Source organism: Rousettus aegyptiacus, unplaced genomic scaffold (genome assembly GCF_014176215.1).
Source record: "Rousettus aegyptiacus isolate mRouAeg1 unplaced genomic scaffold, mRouAeg1.p scaffold_m13_p_3, whole genome shotgun sequence".
In the NCBI taxonomy this organism is placed as follows: domain Eukaryota; kingdom Metazoa; phylum Chordata; class Mammalia; order Chiroptera; family Pteropodidae; genus Rousettus; species Rousettus aegyptiacus.
In genome coordinates, this window is record NW_023416306.1 from 168,120,483 (window position 1) to 168,144,368 (window position 23,886).

The 23,886-nt window shown below is 33.3% G+C and overlaps 1 protein-coding gene across 4 annotated transcripts in view; it reads left to right on the forward strand.

The window, feature by feature from the left end:
• Window positions 1–23,886, forward strand: part of PAPOLA (poly(A) polymerase alpha) — a 57,866-nt gene that overhangs the window by 31,223 nt on the left and 2,757 nt on the right. The window contains exons 12-21 of one of the 4 annotated variants that reach the window (XM_016159847.2): window positions 93–177; window positions 5,359–5,412; window positions 5,931–6,050; window positions 6,576–6,685; window positions 10,737–10,858; window positions 14,531–14,673; window positions 15,942–16,039; window positions 16,261–16,481; window positions 20,292–20,354; window positions 22,202–22,276. In XM_016159847.2, coding sequence (XP_016015333.1) covers window positions 93–177; window positions 5,359–5,412; window positions 5,931–6,050; window positions 6,576–6,685; window positions 10,737–10,858; window positions 14,531–14,673; window positions 15,942–16,039; window positions 16,261–16,481; window positions 20,292–20,354; window positions 22,202–22,276 — 1,091 coding nt within the window. Of the gene's footprint in view, window positions 1–92; window positions 178–5,358; window positions 5,413–5,930; window positions 6,051–6,575; window positions 6,686–10,736; window positions 10,859–14,530; window positions 14,674–15,938; window positions 16,040–16,260; window positions 16,482–20,291; window positions 20,355–22,201; window positions 22,277–23,886 lie in introns of all 4 variants that reach the window. The other 3 variants (XM_016159846.2, XM_036218302.1, XM_016159848.2) reach the window with 3 other exon arrangements.

The following is a 23,886-nucleotide window of genomic DNA, read 5'->3' on the forward strand; positions in this document are numbered from 1 at the left end:
GGATTATAATGAACGCATGTGGTATGTTAAGATCTTTAAAACTAGATTGTTAGACCGAACCATGCAAACATTTTAATATGTTTTTAATTTAGGTCTTGCTATCACAGATGAAATTTTGCTGAGTAAGGGAGAGTGGTCCAAACTTTTTGAAGCTCCAAACTTCTTTCAAAAGTACAAGTATGTATTTTAAGGCATGTTGGACATGTTGCGCTCTTAAGTAATGGTTGGTTGCATATGTGAAATCTTCTTGCTAGACTAATGTAGTTTTGAATTTTCCTTTAAACATCTTCTATAGACGTTTCCTTCTGTCACAAAGGGTGTACATTTTTTAGTTAAACTCCTTATATTTTATTTGTCAAGGTAAAGTATAGCCCCACAATTTTGCTCCCTTCTGTAACCGAACTACTGCATTCATAACAATATCAATTTTGTAGGCATATGTTAGCCATCACCAAATCTTGAAAATGTAAGCCTCAACAAGGAGTGAACTGTTAAAATTTGTAGTTAATATTCTCTATTAAGAAACTAAGTATATTCAGCTAGTTCTGGAAACCTACTAAGATTCTCTATAACATAGGCAGAGCTAATGTCAATATATAGTCAAATGTTTTTAATAGTTACAGTACACAATTGACCTACAATTTTCCCCTAATGTTAATAAAGCCCCATCAAATATTTCTACAAATAATTTTTTGAAATCTAAGTGGGTATAATACTTTTTTACTAATGTTTTTAATGGTTTAATACCTTAGTACAGGTTAAAAGCCTGATTGTGTTGATTTTTATGAAAATTGTAAGTTATAATAAATCTTACTTAAAAAAAAAATGGACTTGCACTTTTATTTGCCCTGAGCTGAAAATTTTCCAAAGTCCCACTTAAATTTTTTTTTTTTTATTTAATGCTTGAAACTTTCCTGACCATTTGATCTTGTGGATTGTGTTTTGTAATAATTTAAGCAAGATTGCTTTATGCTATTTCCCCAATTAAAAACAAGAATGATGACCTTCATGATGTCTCTGTGTTTTGTTTCTGTATCTTTTGCATGAAAAAGCAATAATGGAGCCAGCTTAATTGTTGTGTTTTGGGAGCACCACCTTGTCAGTAAATATTTAAATATTTAAATAGCATAACACTGTTTATTACTTACTCCCCATAAGTTGTGCTTTTCCATTTGGCAGATAATTTTTCTTTGTTTTCTATTTGAACCAATGTTGAAGAAATACTTTTGAATATTTAAACTAATAAAACATATATATTCTGATACTTTAAAAACTGCATAATAGAGTACATAATTACTTGTATGGAGAAATTGGTTTTGTAGAAAAGTATCAGCAGAGATCTCTTAATTCTTGAGAATCAAAGATGAAGCTACATTCATTCTTTTCCTTTCTCACTTATAGGAGTAAGAGGTGGGTAGGATGAAATTCTTGAAAGTGCTTAAATGTCTTCCTTTGTTTTAAGAAAGATTATCATTGAAATTGAACAAACCTTGATAGTGTTATCTATTTGAATAAATTTGTATTACTAGGAGTTCGAAGTTTTTTTTGTTTAATATTTTTCTTTTAAAACTTGTAAGCTGTCTTTTAATTTATGCCAAATAGTACCTATAAGCTCTTCAGTTGACTTATAAGATTATAGATTACTATCTTTACTAAATTATCTTGAAACAAATCATTTTAGGTTATCACAAATGACTAAACATAATTATACATGAGTATATTGTAACAAGTAGAGGAAATTATATCAGGAAAATTAAAAATTTCAGCTGTGAGTTCAGAGAAAACATTTGAAAATGACAACAATGGGTTAATTTTATCTATGTCAAATTGTATTTCTCCAAAAATTTCCCTCTTTAAATTTCTAGTAGTTATTAGATTTTAGAGATAGTCAGAGATTTGAATTTTTTTTTTTTACACATATGAACCCCAAAGGTTGGCTGTATAACTTAACTGACTCGTGTTTTCCCTCAAGTCAAAGTTCATTTAACCTTATTTGAAGTAGGTCCTATAAGTATATGCTATGTATAGGATTTTAAATTGTGTATAATAGCTGTTTGCCATTCTTGGAAAAGAGGGAACCATGAAGGACATTTTGTTTTAAAAAGCAGACAAATCATCTTCCACAAGAGATCAGTGTTCTTTATGAAAAGGGGTAACATTGCTTTGTGAAATTTTAATTCTAAGAAAATATTTTTTCATGTTTTTCCTTGAAGATACTCAAATTGACACTTAAGTAGCAGTAAAATGAGCTATTGTTGACATAGGAAATATGAATACTTATTTCAAGTGTTTCATTTTACTAGGCAACAAGAAAAGGTATTAGGAAAAGCCAGAATGTAAGGTTAATTTATATTAAACTTAATTATAATTTCAAAGACCATATATATGTAGAAAAATTTAGTCTTAAAATGTTTTAAAACTAAAAATAATAAACTATAACTCAATCCTGAGTTAAAGATGGAATTGCAAAGATTTTTTTCCCAAGAGATAATTAGATATTCAGTGCATGTATATGAGCGATGAGCGACCCAGGTAAAATATTAGTGTGATGAAATGGCCTGGGAACCTACTTACAGGATGCTTTTTTGGTGGGTAAATAGTTATTAAGTAATAGAAACTAAATGTTCTTAAGAGTTTTCAAATAGGTTTTAATTCATTTGGGACACATTTTTATGCTTAAATTTATCATTGGAAACTGATGATCTTTATATTTGGGGAAGAGTTAATCACTATTACCTTAAGACCTCCTTGTGAAGGCATTTGAGCATCTTAACACATGATAAGTGGCAGTATGAGATAGAGGATCACATTTTTTGCAATAGCAACAAAATAGAGTAACTTTCAAAGTACCACTTGGTCTTTGTGCTCTGATAGGGATTTGAGGAACTGAATACCAATTCCAGTTTTTAAAACTTAAAACTGCGAGTTGCAATTCTGTTTTCAGTTCTTGAATGAGACCTTGTTTTATAAGCATTCTTAATGGCAGGTTATTTCTCTTAATTATTATATTTTTTGTCTATCATGTTAAATTTGCTTAAATATGACCGAGTAAAGGACATTTAACCTTAGCATAAATACTTGTGAACTATTTAACACTTTTAGCTATATTTAAACAAATGAATTTGTTTATAAACAGGGCAGAGTAGATACTTCCCTCCATTTCATTAAGAACCAAAGTTGAACTCTATAAGCTTCAAAACTAAACTTCGAATTGCCAACAAAATTATGTTCAAGTGGATTGTATATTTTGCATTTATAAATAAGAACATTGTGCATTAAGCTTTTATTGAAGACTCAGGTGGTCATTGCAAATATGCATCTTAATAGGGTGGTGAAAGTAATTGAGAGGGAGTTTTGTCCTTGCACTAGGTAGACCCAGACAACTTTGCTTTTTTTGAGTTTTTGTTAGGCATGCTTGCTTTTGTATACTTTGTTGTCTCCTTGTTACAAGAGCTCTTCATCTCCCTTTCCTTGTATTGTTTTTTAAATCTTTTGCCCATTTTCAATTTTCCAGGGAACTGGAAATCAGGTTGCTGAGCTTGTTAGGATTTTGCTTGATTTAAGGACGTTTAGGGCTCTCAGAGTAGGTTTCTGTATCCTTAAAATGCATGAGCTTTTTAGTGTTTTCATGTGACTTTTATTAACTTATTTATTTGGGCCATCTAAATGTTTGTTGTATATAGAGTTGACTCTTGAAAAATGCAGGCGTTGGGGCGCCTAAAGCCCCATGCAACAGAATCTTTGTATCCTTTTGACTCCCCTAAAACTTAACTGCTAATAGTCTGCTGTTGACCGGAAGCCTTACTGATAACAACAGTTTGAACACGTTTTGTGTGTTAAATTTAAGTCTTGTATACACTATCCTTATGATAAAGCTAGAGAAGAAATGTCATTAAGAAAAAGCATAAGGGAAATACACTTCAGTATTGAAAAAAATCCACGTATAAGTGGGTCTGTGCAGTTCAAACCCGTGTTGTTCAAGGGTCAACTGTATTTGGTTTGCTCCAAATAATGCTGAACAAATTAAACAGGTAAAGGAAGTATTAATCTATATTCATTTGGACTGCATATTCACATATCTGACTATGTTTTCACATGTATATATAAACCTTACTGTCAGTTTATAAATACTCGAAGTTAACTGATTTGAATGTCACAGTTCCTCTGCTATTAAGACCAGTATTATCCTTTGTAGTGACATATACAAGTCTTAGGTCTGGATTACATAGCTGTGGAGAATCAACTATTTTACAGATACTTTGTGAAGGTCGTAATCAGATGGTTTGTTTTAAGGCATGATTTAAAAATGCTTAAACTTGCCTGAATATCTTTTTTTGGGGGGAGTGCGGGTGGAGGGGTTGCTGATTTGAACTAGGGTTGGTGATTTTTCTGTGTCTAGCCCAGATATTTGCATTTAGCCACAAATCTCATTTGTAAATTTTGACAGATAACATCATAAAAGTTTCAGCCTTTCTAAAAAAAATTAAAAAATTTTTAGTCATGTTCTGATTTCCCAAATAGTATCTACACTAGATAATGATTTCAGTTTGCTTTTTTCAAGCTAAAGTTTCTGGTGAGAAGTTTGGCTTCCAGCACCTTTAAAATGGATTCTGTAGAAGAGTATATGTTGGTCTAAACTTTTTCAGTCTTACACAATCGAATCATATGAATTACACTTCAGTTATAGTTTGCTCTAAAGACTTAAAGATATGTTGTGATGATGCTATTTTCTAAAAATTTGCCTTTTTTGTAATTTCACTAGAATGAATTGGATTTTACATAGAAATCAATTTTTTGTTGTTGTTGCTTTCACATTAGTGATGTCTGCTTCTTTGTTGTAAAAATTTACTTGAAAAAAATTGAGGCCTAAATAACTTGAGTATTGAGTTTAATTTTTCCTGCTTTTTAATTTAAATTAAAAAGCACGATGTGTGTGATACTATTTTGAGGTTACCGATACGTAATATGTGTATTTAGTATATTTATATTTAGTAAAGCACCATAGCCTTGGTGCTTCATTTCCATTAAAATAGTTTTGTTTTCATAGATTCTACTGTAGTGAGCACTCCACTGGAGTCATTGAACTGAATTATCAGTTAATCTTTATTCAGCATTCTTGAATTAAGCTGCTTTATGGGTAATTATTCATAAAATAACTTTTTCAGAAGAATTAAACTTGCCAGTGGTTAGGAACTTGTGGAATTTAGCTTTTATGATTTTATGTGCATATTGAGGTTGCAATTCCCCCTTGCTAAATTGATGCTGATGTATAACTGTCATGAAGCTTATGTTATGGTATTAATATCCAGCACAAAGCATTTAAATAAAATAAATAGCATGTTGTCTTTATCTTCAAAGGCATTATATTGTACTTCTAGCAAGTGCACCAACAGAAAAACAACGCCTAGAATGGTGAGTACAAGATTAGACTTTACAGAAAAAATAAACTTCCAAATAAATCAGATACCCACAGAACACAGTAGGAGATGGAAAGTCTTTAAAACACCATTTGATTTTATTTATAAATGAAGCTATACTATTTGTAACAAAACTATAGGAATTTGGAGATTCGTATACAGCTTTCTTAGTTGTTTGCCTAATAGAGATCCATGTATCACGTCCTTAACTACATTTAAAGTACTTTGTTTTAGCTCACTTATTTTTTTTCTTTGAATATTTGTGGGGACATCTTTCATAACCTTCCCAGTTTGAAATGTGGTTTGATTTTCTTATCCCCCAATTTTCTCTTCAGCATTTTTGGGTAGAAAATAAAGCTTTGAATTTTATCTGTGGGGGCCCAGACAGTTTAACTGCCCCTGTGGGTTTAAGTATGATCTTCATATTACTACTTTACATAAACATTTGATTTTGTGCATTTTATTTTATCTTTTAAATTAACCAGAATTTAATACTAAGTGACATTTGTTCAGGGTGGGCTTGGTGGAATCCAAAATCCGAATCCTGGTTGGAAGTTTGGAGAAGAATGAATTTATTACACTGGCTCATGTGAATCCCCAGTCATTTCCAGCACCCAAAGAAAATCCTGACAAGTAAGCGATCTTTTAATTTAATCTAGTTTCCTCTTCCGTTTTTAACTTTTACTCATAGAAGCATTTATAGACAGTTTTTAATAACTGGAGTCACTATTTTATTGATTACATGTAGCTCAAAACCAATTTGAGATTTATAGTTTAGATTTTCCTGATTAGAAACTTATGAGAAAGACGATTTCTATTGTTTCAGAATTTTCCAAAATGCATTAATTCCTTTTCCTTCTTTAGGAACATAATTTTTCTTGTGGTACCTCTGGTACTTTAGGGTCATCATTAAGAATATTGGCTGTTAGTACATAGATAATATGAGTATATTTGTCTCCGAACTCTGATTTTTTATATATTTATGTAAAGAACAGTAGTGTGTGTGGGCACTTTGAATTTTGATAGAATTTGGGTTTAGAACTTAGTTTGCTTATAATATATATTCCAAGTTTTCCCATATACCTCAGGTTGTCAATCACCTTTAACTATTTTCATGAACTCCTGATAAACTGTAGTAATACTCTTCTTACTTTGCAGGGAAGAATTTCGCACGATGTGGGTGATTGGGTTAGTGTTTAAAAAAACAGAAAACTCTGAAAATCTCAGTGTTGATCTCACCTATGATATTCAGTCTTTCACAGATACAGGTATATCTCTAGTTGAATAACCAAAACATGTACTTGAATATTTGAATTTCTTTTTATGTTTATTATAGTGACATTCGTAATAACTGTTAAAATTGCTTGAGAATATTGAACAGTAATCATCAAAGTAATCTTAATGTTTTCAGATTAATTTTTAGTTTCAGTATTGTCTAATATATAAATGGTTTTTTTTCTATTGTGGTAGAGCCAAAGTTAGTAGAACCATTTTAAATTTGATTTGTCCACAATTACCTATAAAATTAGAAACTACCTTAATATTCAATTGAATATTCAGACTGAATCTCTGACTGCCTTAATAATCCTGAACCTTAGAAATTTATGAAGCTGAGCTTTTGGTGACATGAGGAAATTTATCCTCTGTGTCACATATAGACCCAAGTGTTAATTTATAGGTGGAGGATAGAATGATTCGAGCTACATTTCAGATTGACTTGTACCCTGAGATATAAGGTGGTACAGTTTACCTAGAGGTCAGATGGTGGATGTAGTTGGCAGAGCTACAGCTATATTTACATATACAGTTTTTCAAAAGAATGGTAAATTTGCTCTCAGACAGTGATGAATATGTGCATCTTCTTGAGTAACTTAATTTTTCTTTAAAAATTTCTCCTTTTCCCCACATTTTAAAAAAATTTAGTGTGTGGCATTTTCACTTGGAAAACTCTAATAGGGAGTTTTCCTCTAAAGACATTCAGATTTAACATTAAAAAATTTTTACCTCCATGGAGGAGAGATAAAAATTGGTTCAATTTGTTAAAACGTCAATATCATGCACTAAATAATATAAAGGAGAAGTCAAAGAATATGTATTTCAGTATGTAGACGCTGAGGCACAGGGACTAGCAGATATGCTGTCGTCAGGTGATTGCACCTATATGTAGGATCACTGGCAGTGTGACATCTGTGAATTCCTACTGACATAGGTGCTGTCTGTTGTGATTCAGAGACCATCAGAAGCATTGCCATTGGTGACATAATAAAAGTTAGTTTCAAATAAAATGAGAGGTGATCTCTTGATGTGATGGTTGCATTCCTGGAAAACCCATATTAAAAATGCTTTGTTTTTATGTAAAATCGAGTTAAGTTCTTGGTTCAGATAATTGATAGGTAGGTTTTTTATCTTTAGGAGTCTAATTCGGACGTGGTACGGTTCTTCACCATGAGGAACTCTCCACATTAAAGCGTATTTAGTGTCCCTGGCAAGTGACAGCCCTTCACTACAGTGATGATAAAAGCACTTGTGCAGGTTCTTTAGGATGTGATTTGGGGGGTGATAACTCCACCTGCTGAAACACCACAGAAGTTTTTTTTGCAAAGTAAAAATTCTGATGTCAGCTTAAACTATTTAGGAATTATGTAGAGATATTTGAATTGAAAAATTTGTTTTGTACATTGCATCTAAGGTGAGCTTTTCATCAAAGATTGTATTAACCATCATGCTTTTCAAGGAACTTTCAGGTATTTTGGGTAGGAAATATTTAGTTGTCCTTTATTTTGAAACATTTTAATGGAATACTTTGTGGGGTTTTTAATAAAACAAACTTAGCATGTTCAGACCTCACATTGTTACCTCCAGTCTCTTCCAACTTGTTCAGATCTTTTGACCTGCTTTTGGCAACATGCTCTTGTATTCATATGTTCAAGCTAGGAAATCTTGGGGTCCTCCTTGACTCTTGTGTTTCTCATATAGTAAATTTTTACTTAATGTCATAGATTCTTGGAAACTGCAGCTTTAAGCTAAATGATGTATAAAAAGCCACCAATTTAACCATAGACTAAGTTGACATAAACATAAAAGTTTAAGTTCCTATGTCATATTTTTGGTCTCAAAAGCATCACCAAACTTCTAAATAAAGATTTTAAAACTTCTAATATTAAGTATTAAAATAAATGTGAGCTATACATACATTTAAGAAAGATTAATAAAAAACAGAATTATTTCTACTAATTTCAGTTCAAGGTAGTAGGTGGCCGGAGCCTTTCCCAGCAGCTCAGGGCAGAAGGTGGAACTTAACCTGGGCATGACACCTGTCCAGTATAAGGCAGGCTCACATACCCACACTCACTCAGACTGGGACAGTTAGACCTGCCAATTCACCTAACTGCACATCTTTGGGATGTGGGAGGAAACTGGGGTACCTGGAGGGAACCCATGCGGACATGGGGAGAACATGCAAACTACACATACAGTGGTCCTGGCCAGGAATCAAATATTTTTTTTTCATCAGTGTTATAATGAAATGACATTCTTCAAGAACCTTCTGTACTTGATATAAATCCATTAAAAATTTCTTTTCCCTCTGCTTTCAGAATACATTGATTGAGATTTCTGTTGCTCATTGGTATTTCTACTACTGTCAGCCTAGTCCACGCCACTTAGGCTCGGTTGGATTGCTGCTACTGCTTACTATAGGATTCTTGTTCTGCCCTTGCCCACCTTCAGCTTTTTCTGTCAGCATCCAAAATGATGTTAGGCTAAATCAAGTCTCGTCTGTTCAAACCTGTAACGGCTAGCCATGTCACTCAAAGTATAAGTCCAGGTCTTTACTTGATTTGACAATCTCATTCTGTCTCTGACATTGTTTTCTGTTATAAGTTCATAATACTTTATCCATGTGCCTTGGGGCCAGAAAGATAACAAAGTTATTAACATTCCCACTGGGGCCTGGAGTGATGTTTGGTAGTCAAGACTAACATTCTGCAAGCAGATGTTCGCTGTTCACATTGAGCAGAGGACGAGACCAGATAGCCGCAGATAGTTTAGATCAGGGTTGTTGCCCATTGAGTTTTGGTGCCAGTCTTAGGAAAAACTTCTGTGTTGGGTGGGAGCTTTTGGGGTTTTAGAATTGCAGATACAGGATTACTGATCTCTACTTTTCCTCCTTCCCCGTGGCCTTTTTGTTGTTCCTCAAACATTCCAGGCATGTTCTCCACTCAGGACATTTTGTCCTTGATGTTTGCTCTTCCTGGAATGCTATTCCACCAGGTACTGTCAGCTCACTTCCTCACTTTCATTTACGTCTCCACTCAAATGTAATCTCAGTTTCCAGGCTGAGCTGCTTTTCTTCCCTACTCAGTTTTTCTCCATAACACTTACCACCATCTGATATGAAATACAGTTGACTGTTGAGCAACATGGGTTTGAACTGCGTGGATCCACATATATGTGGAGTTTTTCAGTTGACCTCTACCCAGTTCAAACCCATGTTCAAGGGTCAACTCCGTGGTTGGGACTGTGATAGTTATATTCCCATTATATTTGTGTTTAGAGTTCTTGGGAGGCTGCCGCCCCTAACCTCCACATTATTCAGAGGATAACTACATTTTACTTATTTTTTTTTCCCTGTTCATTATATTTTTCCTACTGGAATGCATACTCTGTGAAATTCTTTTGGTCTCTTATTCCCTGCTATATCTCCTATGTCTAGAACAGTGTGTTACAGTATAGCCACTCAATAAATATTTGTTTTTGAATGAATGAATGAACTTTTCCATTTTGGGAGCTTCTGGAACTAAATTATTTGGATATACTTATTTTTAGCATATTATTTTTCTTCTGTGACCTCTGTTGAGTTATTTCTATAATAGAAAATATGTTATTGTCTTAAAATTTTATCTTGCAGATTCTTGAGGTATATTTAGTAAGTTTGACTTCTGTGTATTCGTTACATACTTAGATTTGTATTATAAATTCTACTGGGAGCATATAAAAGGGTATGGGTTTAAGAACCCCTTTTTCTCCAATGCTCTTTCTTAAAGAGTTATTCTTTAAAATTATCACTTTAAGAATTATTACACTGGAAGAATTAATATACTTTGTGCTATTATTCATTATCTAGACCTTGCAGTTACGTGACTTAGAGTTTGCTCAGGACATAAATTGTTAGATTAGAGAGACGTTTTGACCTGATGATTTTACAGATGTGTGAGATATTAATGAAAAAAGGATCCCTACTTAGAATAGCTTCTCCTGGGTGAGTTAACTACCTTTATTAAAATGTTTGTTTCTTGTAACAATTTCCTAATTGTGTAGTTTATAGGCAAGCAATAAACAGCAAGATGTTTGAGGTGGACATGAAAATTGCTGCAATGCATGTGAAAAGAAAGCAACTCCATGAGCTACTACCTAATCATGTGCTTCAGAAAAAGAAAAAGGTAAATTTAGAAAGTACTTAAAAAGCATTACTAACATAATATTCTATGTATCCAGGCTATCAATACTTCAAAAATTTAGGTTCAGTGAATTAGTTATATTTGAAATAGATCACAGCATTTTAAAATTCTGTTAAATGGAGCAGTTCCGTTATGTGAAACCTTGTTCCTAAGCAGATTTCTTGCACATACTTGCTTCGGACTTCAGAAAGATCAGGGGTGACGCTTTGTATCCTTGTTTTATATATGTTTGTATTTTCTTCAAAGCCTTTTATTCTTATCTATTTAATATTCCACATTAGTATCTAATTTCCTTTAAAAAGAAAACAAATTAGGTATTATGTGGATAAGTAAATTATAGGACTTTTTAAATGAAAATTGGTTTATTTGGTAAGAATTATGTGTGTATTTTGTTTAAAAATTTACAGTTATTAAGTATAAAGATCACTAACAGATAACCTGAGTTAATGTTTTGTTTTATGTTGTTCTCTTGTTAGTGCTTTCTGTTGAATAACTTAAAGCTTTTTTTCTAATTTGGACTTCTTTAATGGGATTTTAGTGCAGAGATAACTATTACATTTTTACTTTAAATGGTTTAAAAAATGGATGACTTATTCCTATAATAAACAGAGTAGTGAAAATAAGCTAAAGTTACATATTGTGTTAAGTTAGAAAGGTACAGATGAATATGTACCATTCGATACGTTTATATAAAGTGTACAAGTTTAAAAAATATAAAAACCGTACGATTTAAAAGAGAATATGAAATAAAAGTATATGTTAGAATGATAACCACCACTTTCAGGATAATGGTTAACTGGGACTGGATTGGGAGGAGAGGAATAAAGTTAATACATAGGGGGCTTCAACTTTATAATGTTCCATTTCTTAAAACATAAAATATGTTGTAATACGAAAGCATCTATGTCAAGGGCTGAGCCTTCAGAGTACACTTCCTGGTTCAGTTTTAGGTTCTACTGCGTCCTAGCTGTGATACGTGGGCAGGTTTTATAACAAACATCTTGTTCTTGATTTGCCTCATTTCTAAAATCAGGATAATATTTCTATCCATGTACGTATTTTGTGAGGATAAAGTGAGTTGATACTTGTAAAAGGTTGTTTAGACTAGTGCCTGGCACATAGTAAATCCCTATATTAGCTTCTATTATTATCAACATAACTTAGGGTAGAGGTACTTGATTTTTTTTGTTTAAAATGCAATTTTTAAAAGCATGCTACATTTTTAAAAATGCCGTCACGTCAAAGCCTTTATGTGGCTTAATTTGTTATTCTCAACCTAATGGTTTCATGAGTTAACTGAATAATCTAGAAAGTGACAAAAGTGTACTGTTCTTTTCTTGAGCATCATTTGTTTTTTCTTTCCCTTCCTTTCTCTTTTGTTCTTTTGTGCTTTCTTGTCATTAAAGATACATAATAGGAAATTTACCATCAAGTAGTTTTATTTTTAAAGTGTCAAATCAAACATTTGTCTTCTGATTGTTCCTCGGTGTTCTGTTAATGGGTTTAAGCAACTATACTTAAGTGTGTATTTGCTACATATAAAAACACATCAACATTTCATGTTTTTAGAAGTAAATGTAAATAATTAAGTTATGTTTTTAACACTTACCTATTTCTATTTTATTAAAATAGCATTTTATAACTGAGATAATAGATTTTCCAGAACCCTTGATTCAGATTACCTTTTAAAACTCCTATTTGCATGGCAGTATTGGTATTTGGAACAATTAGTGTATAGTTTAAGTAAATTTTATTTTCTATTTCTTAAGATAGTGTCTAGATGTTATCTTCTTGAATATAAAAGGAATCATTAATAATCAGAAATCTGTTGTTAACATAGTCCAGAAATGGTTTATCAAATAAGGCGTAACTATAATCTTATCACCTATTACTAGCTACTCTTAACATTTCAGCTTATTTCTGCACAGATTATCCAGTGTACATATGTAACTGCATATAATATATCTGTTTAAAGATTTTTGTTACCATTTTGCAACTTAAGGTGCTTTATTATATTTTGACCACCTATCCAAATTACAATTACCAAATGGCTACCTAGTATTTCTTTGGCTACAGTATTAAATCTGTCCTCTGTTTGAGATCATATAGATTATTTCCAAGTTTTCACTAGTAAAATAGCACTTTTCTTGTTTTTATAACAAGTGTCTAGAAATTTACATCCATGAATCTTTTCTTTGGACTCTTTTTATTAACTGCTATTTGCAAAGTACAGAGTACAAGTGTTTTTCTATATTTAATGATACAACAACCCATAACTATTGTCTGTTTTATAGAAGATACAGAGCGGTTAAAAAACTTGCTCAAGGCCATGTAGTATGGGATGTGGATTGGACCTAGGTCTCAGTGCAAAGTATAGGTGTTCATGTATCTCTAGTATGGTCCATATTTATCCTTTACTAGTAAGTTTTGATAGCATATTTATGATTTCTTGGCATTGAAGTCTCTTGTGCCAGTAGAGACACAGACATAGACATAGTTAAAGACACATCGGCAAAGCAAAGCAGCTTAATGCTGTTTTGTGTTCAGACCATTCTTTAAAGCCTCTAATGTTCACAGGTCACCCCCAGCAAGTGGCCTGTCATTTCACAAGTGTGTGATCATCTGGTCAGGCAGGTAACTCTTTGGAATTGAGTGTAATTTACTGAGCCAACCTTTGTCTGTTGGAGAGTGAGGTGGTAGCATTTTTGTATGTGAAAATATTTTCAAATATTAGAAAATTTGTTTCACAAGTAGCTTCATGAGAAAGTGGTTTACTCTCTCCTCCTCTCCCTGCTGCCAGATCTCATCTTCCTCATTTTATCAGTATTGATTTATGTACACAAGTGGTGTCTCTTTAGTTCTAAATTAACTGTTAGCATAGAGTGTACACACACGCAGGGCATGGGTTTTTGACAGCAATGCAAATTATTTCCATTAAAATGTTTCTGTAGGTAAGTGAACACTGAGGCTAAAAGCATTCTGGGGGGAAAAAAGCTGAAGAAATAAATTTTCTATTTTTAGAAAAATATTTTTGCTTTTTTTCCTCACAGGATAAGTTACACTGTTAAATGTACCATGTTAAAAGCCTAAGCTGCAGTTAGAGCACTTGAAATCCCTGCTTTAGAGAGTGTCGTTTATTTTCAAATAGTTAAGAGTGGTACTAAATTGTATTACCGTTTTTTTGAAATTACACAATTTTTATGTTCATCTGAGAATAATTTTAAAATCTATAAACAAAAATTCTAATCCCACTAGCCAGAGAGATATTCGTTGTTAGTATCATACTTATTATTAAAAGACTTTTTTTAAACATGTATGTGTGTGTGTGTATATTTAACCCCCTGATTTAAGATCCATATGTTCTCACGTACTTTTTAGTACTCAGTGTGTCTTACAGTCAGTGTGTGCATTTAATGGACCAGTCCTGTCTCCTTTTCTCCCGCGGAAGAACTTATTGAGTTGAACGCCTCCCAAAGTCAGGAAGTATGTCTCTCAAATCTTTGCCCTGTAGTCAGCATGGCACTTCTGAACTTTATGAACTTCTTGATTTGTGCTTTTTAGTAGAACTCATTTAGAGGTTAAATAAAATAATGTTCATATTTCAAAGATCTGGGTTAAAAAAGAATATTTGATTATGCATTTTATTAATTGCAGCATTCAACAGAAGGTGTCAGATTGACACCTCTGAACGATAGCAGCCTCGACTTGTCTATGGACAGTGATAACAGCATGTCTGTGCCTTCACCTACTAGTGCTATGAAGACCAGTCCATTGAACAGTTCTGGCAGCTCTCAGGGGTAAGGAAAACGAGGGAAGGAAGGGCTGTTTATAAACGCAGTACAAATATTCTTGTTGTTAAAATCATCTCGTTAGGCTGTTATCCCAAACAGGACTCGCTTCCATTGCCGGGCCACTCACACCCACACTCACTCATATGGGACCGCGCAGACGCGCCAGTTCACCACACGTACTCAGCTTTGGGACGGAATCCAGAGTACCTGGAGAAAACTCGCACAGACGTGGGGAGGAGGGTGTGCGGAACTCCACAGACAGTGGTTCTAGCCAGGAATCTTTTTTTTTTTCTGAGCAACATTATAATGAAATGACGTTTTTTGTGGACCTGCTGTACACCAGTTAGCCCCAAAGTTTTAATAAGCTGCATGCTTTCTGGTTTTTATATGAATGTCATGTGGGCGCCAGAAGTCCAAGTCCTCTAGTGCTGCCTACTTTGTGTGACATCATCACTCAGCACTTGCAGAGAGTGAGCTTTTTAGCTGAAGGAGAGTAGCCACAGAGAACTTTTTGCTCTTCTTTCAGGGGGTAATAAAAACAAGATTATTTAAATCTCTATATATAGAATTTATTTGAAACAGAAAAGCTGAAGAGATAGGTGAGTAAAGGAGGAATGATTTGAGTTTCTTAAGATGACGAGTGAGTGGGGTCCAGAACATAGAAGACAGGCCTGAGCTTTGGGTGTCTTTATCGTTTGGGCCATGGATGGGCTTTTACGGTTTCGTGAATCCTTAGATGCTGTGTAAAGAAACTTGTTTCTATTTCTCTGTTTCCTTATTTATATATTCAAAAATATTTGTATATTTTGATAGGATTTTCTTATACCTTAAATCATTTTATACCTTAAATCTTATACGTTAAATAAGTCTGTTACCCCAAATCAGATAAGATTTTTTAGAACTGTTCTAATGTGGTGGTAACTAGCCACATGTGACATTTCAAATTTAATTATTAAATAAAATTAAATATTTAGTTTTTTACTAGCCATAGTTCAAGGGCAGAGTATCTACATCTGTATAGTGGCTACCATGTTGGCCAGTGCAGATAAAGGACAGTTACAGAAAGTTGTGTTGGACAGCACCGCTGTAGAACCTCTGTGCTTTCTACTATCAGTTGTATTTTATCAAAGTCGGTTACTAGTGTAAATGTATAAGTAAACCTAAGAGATCATTTACTTTAGAAAATAACTTCACATAAATTTTGATTTTGAATTTTATACTGCTTTATTTACTTTTCAACATCTTTTTTTTTTTTTTTTTTTTTTTAATAGCAGAAACAGTCCTGCTCCAGCTGTAACAGCAGCATCTGTGACCAACATACAGGCTACTGAAGTTTCTGTGCCACAAGTAAATTCCAGTGAAAGCTCAGGGGGTAAGGAGATTGGTTTGATAGGTTTGAGAGTACTTACATTACATGGGGTTTAATCTTCATTTTGAAAAATGGCTTTATTTGTTAACGTATTTTGAATTCAGTTTTTAATGCCATTATTTGCATGTGAAATTATCAAATTCAGAGACATAAAGTTTTACTTTGTAACGATGTTGCTGTGATTTATTTTAATTTTTACGTATTAATGTATACTTACTACGAAGGTACATCGAGTGAAAGCATTCCTCAAACTGCCACACAGCCAGCCATTTCATCACCACCAAAGCCTACAGTCTCCAGAGTCGTTTCTTCAACACGTCTGGTAAACCCACCACCTAGACCTTCAGGAAATACAACAACAAAAATACCTAATCCTGTAGCAGGAGTCAAGAGGAGATCCTCACCTCACAAGGAAGAGAGTCCCAAGAAAACCAAAACAGAAGAGGTACCTATATGTTAGTTACCCATGGGGATACTAGTTTAACTGTTTTAAAATCCAGTGGAAGAAAACCTTTGTGAGCCAGAATTGAGAAGCAGCAAGGAGGAAAGCTTTTAGAAAATGTTTGGGTCGTGCTGTAGTGCCATAGTTTCTCCTAACCCTTCCTCCTCTTCTCGGTGACTACCTCTTCCACGAAGCTCTGCCTCATTCAGACTTCTTTTTATAGCCTGTCGAGTTTGTAACAATTGAGCATGGATTTACACGACACCATAATTTATTATTTTCTTACAATTCTATCTCTTTCGTGTACTGATGGGATAGGTTTTTACTTCTGTGACCCAGTTGGAGTTTTGGAGTTTCTACACTGTGCTTAGTGTTAACAGGGCCGCTGACTACGAGTGGTTCTCAGGGAATGCTTATTGAATGACTGACCAAAGTCGCAAAGTCAAATTAGTTTTGGGACCATCAGTGATTGTTTTCTATAACCCTTCAGGAAATTTTCTGGCTGTACTTCAATTTTTTATAGTGGATGGTTTATCTTGATAAAACGTCGAGTAGTTTTAGGAAACCATTGTAAGTGTACATTGATTTTGGTGTGTCTTAAAATAGAAATAGCCTTGTTACACAATTTCATTGCTCCCTGGAGTCACTGTCATGTTGTTTTCCTTTTAGTGAGATATTCGCCATTAGTGCAGAGATAACAGTCCATCTAAAGCACCAATTTTGTTGTGATTTTTGGCTGATGATTTGTTGTTTAGGAATTTAAATCATTACAACAGTTTCTTTAGAATGGGAAAAAATCTGTCCTTGTGGAGTGTTTGATTTGTAATGGGGAAAATTTACTGTCTCTATAATTGTTCTATTTCCTAGGTTATTCTGAAGTTTTTTGTTCTAGATTTTTTGGAAATAGTCACTATTAATGAACTATGAATAATTTGATGAATTTTGTCACTCTTACGATGCTAAATGCGAATGAAGGACAGTTATACTCATCTGAAAACTCATCTGTTTCTGTGTAATAATTTCAAGGTAGTGATTTTGAGCCTTGGTTGCATATCAGAAATAATTTTTTAGGTATTTTTAAAATTTTTTCCCCCTTAATACAGATTTTGGGGCCTCCAGCTATACTGAATCAGACACATTCCAGAAGTTAGGCCTTAGAATTTATTTTTTTACATTAAGGAAAGAACTTTATTAACGTTTCTGTGTAAAACTTAAAATTCTGTTTGTTCGTTTTTGTTTTTTAAGAACCACTCCCATAAAGGGTTAGCTCAGTCCATCTCCTCCTTAGTCTTCTGCCTCCCACCATCTTCCCAATACTGCCCTGAAACATTGTGGAGATTCAGAGTTAATCGCCGAGTCTCTGGAATCTGTCGTTAAAAGCCCTAGTGCTGCATTTTGTGTTGTGCAGCAGCCTAAGAATGCGCTAGTTTGGTCTCCTTTTACATTTCATCTACTTATATTTGTTTGGAGTTGTCAGATCATTTCAGAATTCACATTTTTTTTTTTTTATCTCAGTTAAGTATATGTAAGCATAACTCTTAGACGCCTGTTGTTCTGTTTCCTTAATGTTAATGACTTACTAATTCCTTGAGCTCTAAGTAAGTGTGTGTGTGCCAGAACAGTGTTTGTAGTTTCATTTGCTCCTATCTTGGTAGAAAACACTCATGTTTCCTGCCTATTTTAGAGAAGCGGTAGAAGTACAGAATTTTTAAACTTAGTATGGAAAATTTTAAGTACACACGCAAGTAAAGAGAATCATTTCATACCCGTGTACCCGTCATGTAACTTAGCCAATCCCTAGACCCTTAATTCTTTCAGCCTTTCCATTTCCCCCTGTTCTTGGGTTATTTGGATGCAAAATCCAGACATCAGATCATTTCATTAGAATTTTTAAAATCTCATTTCTAAAAGATAAATGGTTACAAAAAAGAAAGCATAAACAAAATAAATGTAACCCACTTAGAAAGAAAATCAATTCATTAATATCAAATATCTAATTAGTGCCCATACATTCCTGATTGTGTCACCGATTTTTTTTAAAAAGTTGTCTTTATTTGTCCAAATCTGTAACTAAATAAGATGTTTAGTAATTGATTGATGTCTCTTAAAATAGTATCCTTTAAAATAGGTTTCTTCCCCTTTTTTCTTGTAATTTTTTTTCTGTATGTTTTCTCATAGTCTAGGTTTTGCTTATGGCAACTCCATGGAGTTGACTGACAAAAATGGAATTTTAAGATACAAAAGGGATCTTGGAATCTCAGTTATTGCCTAATCTCATTTCTTAGAAGAGAAATTTGAGGTTCAGTGGCTTTCCCATTTATAAATCTGATCCAAAGTCAGAGCCAGGATTATAACCCAGGTCTAAATCTCATGGTGCTAAAGTTGAAGATTGTTATAAATAACCTAATTTAGAAGCTCTCCTAAACTGGATCTTTTATTCTCTGTCAATGAGTACTTGCTATTAGAAATTTTAGCAAACCTGAAAGAAGCACTGGTTCTACTCAATTAATATGCTAACGTGTGTATCAGTAGGGTTTTAGGAATTGTCAGGTAATTTCTGCTTAATTTTCATCAGACGCTAAAGCTTTTCAGATACATATAAATTGTAAAAATATAAATAAAAGGTTGCCCTACCACCTGGATTACATGGTTAAATGATGCTATATATATATTTTTAAAACATGGAAAATTTCAAACATGTACAAAATCATAACGAACAGTCATATTTGCATCACTTAGCTTCAGTAGTTAATAACTCATGACCGGCCTTGTTTCAGCTATATATCTACTCCTTCCTCCATGAAGCAAATGCCAGGCATATCATTTCAACCATGAATATTTCAGTGTGCATCTAAAAATAAGGTCTAATAAAAAACACAACTATAGTATATTATCATCATACATATTTCTGTGTTTGTATTTAAATATATAAGTATATTTACCAGTATTAACAGTAGTTCACAGTATCACATATCCAATTAGTACTGAAATTTGTCCAGTGGTGACTTCGTTAGGTTTGTATGTTTGCAGGATACAAGGAAGTTCTTAATGGAATCAGATGATATTGCAATTAAATCTCTCCCTCTTTTAAGTTAGCCTGTTTCTATGTATTGTTTTAAAGCAACATTTAACATTAAATTTTAGTTCTGCCTGGTAAATAAAGCAGAGAAATTAATATCAAAATAATTTTTCTAAGAAAGTGATGTTTATTACAAATCACTTCAAGAATGAGAAAGTACAGCCAATTTTGGCTTTTCCTTTTCTCTATCAAAAATGAGTTATTTTGAATAGAATTATAATTAAAAATTAAGACTCGAGCATTTCTCAAACTTTCTATTCAGAATTTTACTGGATCTTACTAAGCAAGGGAGAATTCTGTGTTTTATTAAGTTTGGGAAAGTTAAAGGGGTATTTGTACAACTTCTCAGAGCCTTTTATGTGCTAACGTGTAGTGCGCATCTCATAATGCAGGCAATAACATTTTTTATTGATCAAGGAACTCCTTTTTTTCTCTTTCTTGCAAAAAATATGTTATGAACTTAGTGGTTTTGGGGAATGTACTAAATTTAGGTGGTGATGATCAATAACAGTTTATCTCATGTTCTTTTAATTTTGGTAGATACTTAAGCCAAATTAAATTTGTTAATATGAAAAAAAATTTTTTTAAGTGATTCAGTAATGTATTTTAAGGCTATAGTTGATCGTACAGGTTAAATTTTTTTATAATTTAAAAACCATGAATTAAAGCATTGATTGGCAAATAATCTAAAATTTTTCGTTTTAGAGAATAAAGCTTTTTTTTTTAAAAAACAGGATGAAACAAGTGAAGATGCTAACTGTCTTGCTTTGAGTGGACATGATAAAACAGAAACAAAGGTATACTAATTTAGCCTTGGAATACATACACAATTAAGAGTACAGAGATGCAATAGGAATGTCTCTGGAATATTGTACTATATTTTGTTCTATAGCTGTTAGGTTGTTTTCGATACTGTCTTTAGAGAAGTGTTTTGTCCCTTTTTAGTGTTAGTTTATAATGCTGAAATTGAATTCCTCAAACATTTGAGGGTCCCACTAGATGCAGGACAATCTGGTGGACACTTAATGGAGTAGAGTGATGAGTTAGTTACCTGTAAAGGAACTTAGAATCGAGCAGAGAAAGATAAGTGGTAGATGAATTAATTACATGATCAAAGAAAATCAGAGTAGTGAGGATGGTGGGGATGGCGAGAGGCAAGAAGAGTTAGATAGCACTTTCCGACCGCAGAAATAGAAAAGGCTTCATTGAAGGAAGAGAGGATATTTGAGGTATCCTTGAAGGATGCATAAAATTTTTGACCATCCAAGATGAGAAGGTCATCTCACTGTTAGTGTGAGAAAATGGTCCCCTTAGAGAACCGGTTTTTGGTTAAAGATTCTGGCTAGACCTGGGGTACATGGGACTTTTGAAACAAGGTAGATAGGATGGAAGAGATTGGTTTAGCCAAACCATATTAGACTTTGAACATCATTTTTTTCTTTGAGAAATTGAAATGTACTACTGAAGGCTTTTAACTTTTTTCCTCCTCTTGTAGAAAATTAGAAATTTTCTCCAAATTATTCATATGATTGATATTTTAGCAAGCATCGTTTTGACGTCTTTATAGATTTTGTCTGTGCTTACGTACCAGTGCCTTTTACTTTCAAATATTTATTTACTCTATAAACCAAGAAAAAATTTTCATGTCATTATATAATCTAGAAAATATTAATGGCTGCATAGAATGCTATCTTAAAGCAGTTACCATTTTTTAATGCACTCCTGTTATTAGCAATTGCTCTTGTTAAAAAAAGAAAGTTGGTCTTTCCCGTTGTATTGGCTGTGGCTAAATACCTGCCATCCATTTTTATTTATTTCATTAGGATAAATTATTTAAAGAAAAATTACTGGGGCAGATAGTACGTTCCCTTTTAAAACGATACCTATTGCCAAGCTTTGCTTCAGAAATACTGTACTTTTATTTCTCCTCCTTCCAACTTATTTTACTCTTCAGTTTCAGGTATTTCATTGTTTTATTATAGTATACCTTGTTTTATAGAAATTCAAATTTTTATGTTTGTTTTCATTTACGTGTGTACATGTATGTGTTATTTTCCTTCGTGTACTGCTTTTAAAAACTTAGAGCAGTGGGATGACCTGGTTTACCCTGTATTTCCTGCTTCTACGTAGAGTAAAGCAGTGCATTGACTATCGAGGAGTGGGGAGGAACCGAAAGGAAGGACGAATGTTTTAGAGACATTTTCTAGTTTTAGTTAAAGGCATGAGAGTGATTTTTGTGCTTCTAGGTAATTTTATTTAATAACATTGAATGGGCTTTGTTTTTTTCACATAGCTAAGAGCTTGGGTTTATATTCTGTTAATTATTGTCTGGGCAACGTTTCATAATGTGCCTATGCATGGCTTTAATTATTATTTGCTTAAAATGTCCAAAATGGAGCTTGTTGGAAAGTCATGAGCTATTTTGACCATGTCTTATAAGATTTAGGCAAATAGAAATTTATGCGTACGTGAAATGGTGTAATAACCTACAATGAGGCTTCATAGATGATTTTGTAATGTAGTCGCATCTTTCAGTTGATTTCTTCCTGTTTTCCAATTTGTCTTCTTTATTAGCCACCAAATCCTGTTATGTTCTTTTATTCTTTTTAAAATATTTTCCTCCCCCATCCTCTTTGTCTCACAGGAACAACCTGATACAGAAACAAGTACAACTCAATCAGAAACTGTTCAGACAGCAGCTTCTCTGTTGGCCTCTCAGGTACAAAAAAAGCAAGGAGACTTTTATTAAGTTGTTAAGATTAGTGTGGTGTAATGAATTAAAATGAGCATATACAGGAGACTATTAAAATTATCTTTGTGAAAGTAATTATTTGCTAGCCTATAAATGTATTTATTATAGTTTAAAGGTAGAGCACTGGATTCGATGGAAACTTTTTTTTTTTGGACTGTCAAGATGCTAACGCATCCCTTTACATAGTTCATATTACACCTCATTTAAATCATCACTAGTCACAATATGTAGGGTTCATATACCAGTTTTATTTATAGGTCAAAGTGAAATTTAAATTATGAAAACTGAAAACCGTTCTTTGTGGATATGTATTTTTTTGCTATGTTGATACATCTGTTTTTTTTTTTTTAAATGCCTACAGCCCCTGGTCTCCCTTGGTGGTCTCCTATTCAAGTACTAACCAGGCCCGACCCTGCTTAGCTTCTGAGATCAGACAAGATCGGGCACTTTCATTCAGGGTGGCATGTCAGACATATACCTTTATTTTTTAAATGTGTTTGCCTCACTTTTTACCTCTGATTTTAAGTTATTAATTTAACCCAGTAAATTAAAATTATTTTTTTATTTGTCCTTGAAATTCTACTTATGACAGTCTCTTGCATACAGTAGGCAACTGGAATATTTTTTCCTATTGATTTGTGAACCTCCATTTTGTTTGTGAAATAATTGATTTCTTCTTGAATCCTTTCAAATTGAATATACTCCAAACTCTAGGTCAAACTTTTACACAAAGTAAGTATTTTCTTTAGCTAGATGTTAAATTGGTTAACCTCTACAAAATAATTATAAGAACTGTTGCCAAGTGATAATGCTGAACTGATACAATGATATTTTGCCGCCTTGTGATTCAGTTATTTTAATGTGATAATTCTAAAATGTGTTTTTGCTGGCTGTTAACCTATGTTATTATCCCTAAAGATTTTACAAATACTATGTTTACTATTCTGGAATGTCTTTTATTTTCATAATCTTTACCTAATAAAAAATTTGGGGAGGTGGAGGAATAACTAAACAACATTAGAAAGTACCGTGCTTGATATCAGTACATGGACAGACCTGTTTTATCAGATTTAAACTGTCCTGTGGTTGTGCTTGCCTGTCTAGGGAACTGTTTTGGTAGTTCTGTTTTATCGAGTTCATCCCTATAGTGATTAGTACTCCTGGGTGTGTTTGCATTTTACCTGTTTTTATGAGGAAGTTGGATTTTCTTTCTAATGAAAAGATTCCTAGAGCCATTGAGGGGAAAATCACCCAGTTATAAAATAGTGATTATGATGATTAAAAAAAAAATCCCTATATTTGGTCATATAAGGGGAATATTTTTTTTCCGGGGAGGTGACTAAAATACTGTGGCTCTGTCTAACAAAGAATCCTTATTTTGAGAGGAGATAAACGCGATATAGTTACAGATGAAATGATAGGATCTCTGGGATTTGCTTCAGAATAATCGGAATGAAAGCGGAAGGACGGACAGTGGGTTGGCTTTCATTTGATAGTTGATGAAGTGGATAATGAATGCACGGGAATTTATTATATTATGCCCTCTATTTTTGTGCATTTTTGGAATTTTCCATAAA